Source organism: Gracilinanus agilis, chromosome 3 (assembly GCF_016433145.1).
Source record: "Gracilinanus agilis isolate LMUSP501 chromosome 3, AgileGrace, whole genome shotgun sequence".
In the NCBI taxonomy this organism is placed as follows: Eukaryota; Metazoa; Chordata; class Mammalia; order Didelphimorphia; family Didelphidae; genus Gracilinanus; species Gracilinanus agilis.
Genome location: NC_058132.1, coordinates 528,381,653 through 528,391,112, shown reverse-complemented (window position 1 = coordinate 528,391,112; position 9,460 = coordinate 528,381,653). Strand labels below are relative to the sequence as shown.

Below are 9,460 nucleotides of genomic sequence, written 5' to 3'. Positions count from 1 at the left end.
TTTTTAAAAATCCTTACTTTCCATCTTATAATCAATACTGTGTATTGGATCCAGGTCAAGACAAGTGTTAAGGGCCACGCAATGGGGACTAAGTGGCTTGCCCAGGTCACATAGCTAAGAAGTGTTGGAGGTTAGGTTTCAACCCAGAACACCTTATCTCCAAACCTGGCTCTCCATCCACTGGTCCATCTAGCTGTCCTCTCTGCATTTTTAGTGACTGGTCCCCATTCCTGGAACTCTCTCCTTCCTATTCTCCACCTTCTGACTCACTTTCTATAAGAAGCTTTCCCCAGGTTTCTTTAATCTTAGTGCCTTTCTTTTTAAACTACCTTTAATTTGCCCCATATATATTTTGTTTGTATGTAGTCATTTGAATTCTGTCTCCACCATTAGACAATGAGCTCCTCGAGAGTAGAGATTGCTTCTTTTTTATTTGGTTTTAGTTTCTTACTTTGCTTTTTGCCTTTCTCTTTATCTTAGATGCCTACCACTGTGTCTGATACATAATAGGTACTTACTTAATGCTTGTTCACTAAGAATGGTTTGGGGGGAAATATCATATTTGCTCTTCATTTTTTAGCTCAATTCAGTAAAAAAAGAAAAGGTGAGAATATCAGATCCTATTCCTAGGATATAATTACAGATTTATAGAGCTTTGAGGAATGCTTCACATTCTACTTCTTTGCATCCTTCAAATACTATACATTTTACAGGAGCTCAAAATTATTTGTTATAAGAATGGTCCCCATACAACCTTAAACAATGTACAGTTTGGGAATCCATGCCAGAGGGTCCAGGTCATGGTTGCATCCACAGAGCAAACTAGGAATAGCCAAGCATCAAGTAGCTTGGAACCATAACTCTGTCCCTATATCTAGGCCCCAGTGTGCTAAAAGTCAAATGACACAAAAAGCCATAAGGAGAAGCAGAAGCCAGTGTTTGATTGCTATAAAATTTATTGGTGTTGTAAAGAAAGGGACAGAGAAGATCAAGAGGTCTACATTGCTCTAATATCCAGGTTTGCACGAGAACTTCAGTGGTGCCTTCCTTACACCCATCTTTCTTCTTATTCATTACTGAAACAAGAAAGAATGAGGCTTAGGAGAGATGAACTCTGCTTGATTTGTCCTTTGGATAATGGCATTTGCAATGGCAAAGTTATACATTACTTAATTTCTTTTTTTAAAAAAAAGGGAAATTTGGAGAGAGTCCCTGGGCAAGGAAAGAGATGAGTAGCATAAGAGAGTAGGAAAAATGTTATTAGTAGAGGAAGGAGATACTTTTACAGAAATGGAGTTCCATAGGTAAAATTGTAATCTCTCTGTCTCTGTTTCTCTATGTTTCTGTCTTTCTTTATCAGAAAAAATAGTTCAGAAAAAAAGGCAAAGGTGAGCAAATAGTTGGGAGAAAAGAAGAGTGGAGAAGAGTTGGACTAATAAAAATGAGAAAGAACCAGGAAGAAACTTTTTTTAGGGCTAATAAAATGCCAGAGTACATATTTATACATACACATGGCCCTGCTAAGAAGAAAAATGAAGTACCTTGGGCCTTACGAGGTCTACCTCCTTAAAAATCTTGAACATCTTCTTGATTTCTTGGCCCATTCTGACGCCTTGGAGAACCTCTTTGTTGGTCACCTGAGGCACCTCTTCGGGGGCCACCTGGAGGACCTCTTTGTTGGTCACCTGGAGGACCTCTTTGGGGGCCACCTGGAGAACCTCTTTGTTGGTCACCTGAGGCATCTCTTCGGGGGCCACCTGGAGGGCCTCTTTGCTGACCCTCAGGAGGAGGAGGAGGAGGAGGAGGATAATTTCCATCTTGAGGGTTTCTGGGACGTTTGAATGGTCTCTTACCAAAGCCCTTGTCACCCTGGGGAAGGTCATATGGTCCTGGTAAAGCATTTGATTCTGAACTCTGTGCATTACTTTCAGCATCTGAGAGGAGATAATACAAGTAGAGAAAAATAAGATCAAAGAAGAGCCTTACACATAGTAGTTGCAGATAAAATGTTTTGTGTCATAAACCAATTGCCCAAAATAAAGGAAGCCCTCACTACCTTCCCAGTCATGTTGAATGAGGGTGACCCAGGCTTAACTGGTAGACATCAGAGAAAGACCTAAGAGATCCAGGTTCAAGGTAAACCTGGATGAGATTATATGCTCTCATAATCCATATGACCACCTAAATGAAAAATAACTCCATCAACTTCTTGCACTTCCAAGATCAACTTGTACTAATTCATCATATCCTTACTTTCTATTCCACAAAAAGACGCTAGATTTGACACGAGAGTGCCTAGATTCATAACCTAATTTTTTCTGTATTCACTATCTATGTAACTTTTTGCAAATCACTTAAATCCTATGCTTTTCAGTTACCTTACCTAGAAATAAGGAGGGTAGACTATATGGCCTAAACAAGGTCTTGTCTAACTTTAAATTTTTTAGTTTCTATTGATCCTCTTGCTCAAAGGACATAAGCAGGGCTATCACCTCCAAGACAGTAAGGAAAGGCATTGAGGGGACTTATGGCTCAAGGTATTATAGTAGGAGAGAGACTGGTCTAATATATTTCCCATTTTTTAAACTGTCCAATTAGGCCAGGTTGACTATGAATATAGTAGCTATCTAAGAATCTAAGGATCCCAATTTAAACTTAAGAGTATTTTTAGAGAAGTGGAAATTGGGACATCTGGATGAATGCCAGAGAACCTTTGCTAACAGTAGGACTTCTGACACAATAGATTACCCCTGAAAACACTGAGCTGTGACACCTCATTACTGTATACTAGCCTAGTACCAGTCCACCATTCTTCTCCGGTGCTGGATGCTCTCTGGACTGAATTTTGAACACTGACCAAAATGTGGAAAGAGGAATTCTGGAGGCACCAAGTACTGAGGAGACAAATAGAATTGAGATATGTACCAGACTTACCAGATTGTTCAAGGAGATCTTGATTGAGGGCCTCTATGAGGAGGGAAAAAAAACAAAGTTTAACACTACTAGATTTTATAGTTACTCTGCTTTGTAGAAGCAAATTTGCTTCTCCCTACCCATATGGGGAGGAAGGGGCCTGATATATCTCATTAGAGAATTCAGGCTTGGATATCTTAATTACAGGGAATACTTCCCCATTAAAAAAAAACAACTTTCCCCATGTCTCTCTACATGTTGTCACAATGTATTGTGCTTGTGGAGAAAGGTCAGAGAAGAACAAGCTTGATGTATTGCTGAGAAATTGGATTGTCTCTCAGATTTCTCTAGCCTGCCCAATAGCTGCTATTTTGCAAGGAACCAAAGAATTTCTGGGGTAAAGTTTAACCAGTTTCTTTACCACAGTGTCTCAATTTTTCTGTTTGAGAAATCAGGAACTGGGGAGATTTGTAACCCTTTTAAGGGTTACATACCTTTAGGTATGAACAGTTTTTTAAATTAAAATGGGCTTCTGAGGATAAGTTAGATGACAATTGAACTAAGACCTCTGAGAGGAATTAGTAGAGGATAGAAGAGTTGAAAGAAATCCTGAAGAATTCTAGAAAAGCTCAAAGAGCAGACAATCTTTGTTTTGGCTTCTATACTTTCTTGGGTATCATGGTTGAGAGAAAGGGCTCTATAACCATTGATTGAGAGATCTGAATAGAAAGACTTTGGGAACTAATAATAGAGATTGAAGAGAACTGTTTGCTTTGAAAGAAAAGATCTTCATAGTATTGTCTGAGAATGCTGATAAAAAAGAAATTTTATCTTGAGTGACTGATTTGACTAATGAGTCCTCCCTGACAAGAGAGGATTACTAATCACAGTACCCTTACTACATGGTAGACAGAAGTTATAAATGATTTTGAAGGTAACACAGCACCATATTTTTATGAAGAAATGGAAGGGGGCTGAAGGAGAAGAGTGATGAAGAAAAATGAAAGAGCTGTAGCCTCCCACAGATAGGATAGAACTAACCACAGCACAACATGCTGGATGATGGGGGATGGAGAGAACTGAAAGAGCTGTTGGAAGAGCTATGATTATAGGATCCGTGTTGGGTGGTGTTTCAGGGTATTGGGTGACCTTTTAGATAATCAGGAGTGGATGATCAGCTATAGCAGTTTGAGGACTTGATGTGAAATGCTCAAGAATTATGATGGACAGAGAACAAGCCCAGCAGAAACTCATATAATTACAGTAGTAAAAGACATTGGCAATTCTCCATATCACAAACATGAGTTATCCCTTTATGTGTGTATTGATCACATGTATTTCTTACATGTGCATTCCCTTGCTTGTGGATGTCTACATATTCTCTATGTATAGATATTTCTCACATATTTTTGATAAAATCCCACTCCTCTACTTAGTCTAATATAAAATAAATTCAAGTTTCATGAGACTGTTAAAGTTTAATTTACATATTTTTGCCTTTGTTATGAATCATGTCCACAAGTCAACATTTATTAAATACCTAAAATCAGCCTGTTCCTACATCTGACTGATACAAAATAAAACATCCTAGTGGAGGCTCTTGGACTATGGTCAGAGAAGATTCTTTCCCATGGAATACTTAGAACTTGAGGTAATGGTAATTAAATGTTGCTTTAAAGTGAGAGGGGTCTCCTAGGCCATGGTGGGAAAGAATGAAGTGGAAGAAGGGCAGAAGGAACAAAGGAGAAATAAACATTGGAATTAAATGTTGGTAGTTTGAGTCCTAAATTTTTGTTATGGTTATTATTTGAATTATTACCTCTTGCATTCTAGCTATTTCTTAAAGGTGAAAGTGAACAAAGAAAGGTCTCTAGAATTATTTGGGAAAAGGAGAAATCGTTTTCTCTGAAAAGTAAAACTTCACTTGACTCATCCCTTCACATGGAATACATTCAAAGCCCTGAGTGACAGAACCATTAAAATTGAGAAGATGCTCAAGCCTAACCTTCCCAATTTATGATGTAAAAGCACTTGGAAGGTCCTCCTTAGGGATGCGTATAGGGATAATTTCAGTGGAAAATTCAAAGTGAAGATTACCTTTATGTCAGGGTTTTAAAGAGATTTGACATAGAAAATAAGAGTACTGCTTCCCATTATTTAACTCTAGGAAGACAAAAGTACCTGAATCATTGACAATGGCTAACTCTAAATGACCTCGCCTCTCAACCTCCCACCAATCTCTGAACATGTTCATAGTTTCTCCGGGTCCCCTACTTACCATCATCTGTGTCTTGAGCTGAACTCAGGGCCAAAAGGGCCACTGAGAAGAGGAGGAATAGCATCTTGGCTGCAGCCATGGTTTCGCTGTTGCCAGTGCTTCACAATCTGAGGGCGCCTATTCTTATAAAGATCTCAGAGGACAATGACCCTATTGAAACTTCAAACTCAGTCTCTTCCCTGAAGGCATTGTTCATGTCCAAGGCACTCCCATCCTTAATTTTTGGATTGATTAAGTTTGAGGGCTGGCAGGAACTCCTTCCTAAAAAGTCACTACCAAATATAAACTAGTCTTTGAAATCACCTTGCCAGAAAACCCCACATATAATGTCGTAGTAACAATAATAAGTAGTCTCCCATCTTAAGATTTCCTTCCCATACAGGAACCTGAATTCCTTGAGGGTATTTTGATATCCTGTGTTGCATAAGTCACTTAAATGTCATTTGACTCAGATCTTTTCACTAGTTTTTTTCTAGAGCTAGTAATGAGCCAGCTAGTTTAATTACAATGGAAAGATTTTTAAAAAAGAAATGAAATTATTATATACATTATATACAAAACATTATATACAATACAATATACTTCATACAAAAGATCTTGCCACATCTCTCACTATTAGAAATTGTATAAGCATTAGCAGTTGTATTCTTTGGTCACCTGAGGATACCAACCTGTATAGGACCAACCCATTTGTATCTCTATCCATTATTCTTTCTTCATCAGTATCTTAAATGGTGTTTACCAAAGATTAATGAAATTAAATATTAACTAATTTTTAATATTTGGAATCCACTCTTTACCAAAGTCAATGTGTCATTCTATCTTTTTTTCAAATATTCTTCTCATCTAATCCCTGTTATTGTGAACTTTAGGTGAAATTGCTTTCCTTCTGACAGTTGATATCCCATCCCTATTTCACTCAGCCCGTTCTCTTCTCAGATTCATAGGATCCTAGCATGTGGGATCAGAGACTTAATGTTGGGAGGGATTTTAGAGGATATATAATTCAAACCCCTTATTTTCCAGATGAAAATGAGATCAAGGAGGTGAAGTGGCTTGTCCATGGTCGAATGCAGAGGTAGAGAGCAAGGGTGCAAACCTTTATCAATTGATTCCTCTGCTGAGGGAACAGTGATTCATCATTTATTATCTAAGTCCAAGACTGGTCGTTACATTTAATTATAGTGAGGATTTTTAGTTATATAGTACTATACATTGATTGTGCATAATATATTACATTGTTCTAATCCTGCTTATTTCACTCTATATTAGTTCACAAAATTTTTTTCCTTTTTTTCTCAAAATTTATCATATTCTTCATCTCTGATGACTGATGGTGAATAAAAACTTCATTATATTTTTATCATCATTTGTTCAGCTGTCCTCTAATATATGGACATTTATGTCATTTCAAGTTTTGTTTTCTACTATTAAAAGTAAAGTTATAAATAGCTTCTTTTATGTGGGATTGCTCCTTCTGACTTTGACCTCCTTGACCTATATATGAAGTAGTATGATTGCATTAAAGGATAGGAACAAGTTATTAATTATTCTTACTTGATTCCAAATTATTTTTTAAAAATATGTAGACATTTACAGCTTGACAGAAACTACACAAATGTGCCTATCTTCCCTTGTTGTTGCTCAGTCATGACCAACTCTCTGTCACCCTATTTAAGGTTTTGGGTTGGTTTTTTTTTGGCAAAGATACTGGAGTAGTTTGTCCTTTCCTTCTCCAGTTCATTTTACAGATGAAAAAAACTGATGCAAACAAGGTTAAATGATTTGCCCGTGGTCATGTAGCTACTAAGTGTCTGAGAGTTATAAGAGTAAACTTTTTTGGTATTTTTTTGGTATTATTTTAATTTACATGCATTTTATAATTAATGATTTATGTCCATTTATTCCCTTGAAAGAATATACTCAGTTTTGTTGGATAGGTGAATCTGGGTTGTAAACTCAAATCTTTTGCCTTCCTGAATATTATATTCCATGCCTTTTGATCCTTAACATAGAAGATGCTAGGTCCTGTGTGACCCCGATTGTAGTTTAACATTATTTAAATAATTTCTTTCTGACTGCTTAAAGGACTTTATCCTTAGCTTGGTGGCTCTTGAATTTAACTATTACATTCCTGGAAGTTGTTGTTGAAGGATTTCTTTCTGGAAATGATCTGTAGTTCTTTCAATTTCAATATTATTTTCTTGTTTCAGGATCTTTGGACAGTTTTCTTTGATAATTTCTTATAATATGATGTCCAAGGTTTTTTCCTGATCATGGCTTTCAGGAAGTCCAATAATTCTCAGATTGTTTCTCCTAGATCTATTTTCTAGGTCAGTTGTTTTTTCAATAATATATTTCATGTTTTCCTCTGTTTTTTTTCTTTCCATTGATCCTGCTTTTTTGTTTCTTGATTTCTTATGAAATCATTGATTTCTAAATGGACAATTCTGATTTTTTAAGGTCTGATTTCCCTCTTTCAGTTTTTGATTCTCCTTTTTCAATTGGCCTGTTCTTCTTGCATCACTTTCATTTCTCTTTATATGACTTTCATTTCTTTTTCCCACTTGCATCCCTTAATTGATTTTTGAAGTCTTTTTTAAGATCCTCCAGAATATGCATTCAATCCATATTTTTCTTTTGGACTTTGCATGTGTTTGCTTTGCCTTGCTCTGTCTCCATAAAAATTCTTGTTGATTGTGCTCTCTTCTCACCCCAGTGTACCAGATGTTCTCTGCCTACCTTTTAGGTTTTTCTTTTTTTGAAAGTATTTTTACTATGTCTCCTTGTTGTTTCCTTTTGCTCTGGTATTCATTTTGTGGTGATATTTAAATATTGGTTGGAGAGGATTCTAATGGTGACACTGGAGCTACTCTGGTTTATTCTGCCATCTCATCTCCACCCCCTGGAAGTTAATTAATGATTTAGAACAATTTTTAAAATGGTTGTAAATTCTTTGAAATTCTTTTGAAAAAGATGTTCAATTGCATACTCTGTGAGACCAAGTCATTGGTTATTTTTACTAAACTCATACTTTTTTCACTTTCTTTTTGATTCTCTGTTACAAAGGATGGCAGACTGGGAAGGGGAATGATGATGTTTATTTGGAAATGGAATTAATGCACAAAAAATATAAATAGAATTTTAAAAGAAAACTCTTGATACTCCTTAACCATTTAGTAATTGGGGAATAGTCTCGGTCATTTATTGGTCTCAATCTCCTATATGATTTCATATTAGATTGTTGTCAGAAATATTTATTGAAAATATTTTCTAATCCACTATTTTTCTTCTTATTAACTTTATTCAGGTAAAAGTTTGTATTTTATATTCTCAAATTTCACCTTAGTTACAATTGAAAAGTGTATTTCTGTTTTCTCCTTCTTTCCTTCCTTTCTTTCTCCTTTCCTTCCTTCCTTCCAACTTTCTATGATTTAAATGGCAAATCCATTTTGCCCTTAATGTCATACATGGTGTTAGATGCAGATTTAAAACTAATTTTTTGCCTTTTTTCCATCAATTCTTGTCATTGAATAAATAGTCCTTCCTTTGAAATTTATATTTTCAGGTATATTGAATAATGAATATATTCATTTTTCCATACCTGGTTTATTTAGTCTATTCTATTTATCTATTTTCTAATTTTCCACCACTACCAAGAATTCTGATGATTATTACTTTGTAATAGAGTGTGAAATCTTATATTAGACCCACTTGAATACTATTTTCTATTTCCTTGTTATTCAAGATTTTTTGTTATCCTGAATAAATGTCGTTTTACTTTGATCATTTCTAATAAGTAATTTCTGAATAGTTTAATTTTGTCATTAAATGGATAGATTAATTTAAATGGTAAAATCATTTTTATCATATTGACATGGCCTACTATGGAAAAATGAATATATTTAAAATTATTTAGTCACTTTTGTCTATAAAGACTATATATGTATATATGTATATATATTCATACATATAATGGTATATATCCAGGTATTTTTATTGCATTATGGTCTGAGAAGGTTCCATTTATTATTACTGCTCTTTTGCATTTGTTTGCAATGTTTCTATGCCCTATTACATGGTCAATCTTTGTGAATGTACCATGTGCAGCTGAAAAGAAGGTGTATTCCTTTTTGTCCCTATTTATTTTTCTCCACATATCTATTAAATCTAATTTTTCTAGGACTTCATTCATCTCTCTTACCTCTTTCTTATTTATTTTTTGGTTTGATTTATCTATATCGGAAAGAGGGATATTTAGATCTCCCA

General features: G+C 35.4%; 1 protein-coding gene across 1 annotated transcript; it reads right to left on the bottom strand.

The window, feature by feature from the left end:
• Nucleotides 1-1,566: 1,566 nt before the first annotated feature.
• LOC123241812 (proline-rich proteoglycan 2-like) lies at nt 1,567-5,270 on the bottom strand. The gene is made up of 3 exons (XM_044669347.1): nt 5,192-5,270; nt 2,935-2,967; nt 1,567-1,934 (listed from the first exon to the last, which is right to left on the bottom strand). The coding sequence occupies exons 1-3, from the start codon at nt 5,268-5,270 to the stop codon at nt 1,567-1,569; spliced, it is 480 nt and encodes a 159-aa protein (XP_044525282.1).
• Between the last annotated feature and the right edge of the window lie 4,190 nt (nt 5,271-9,460).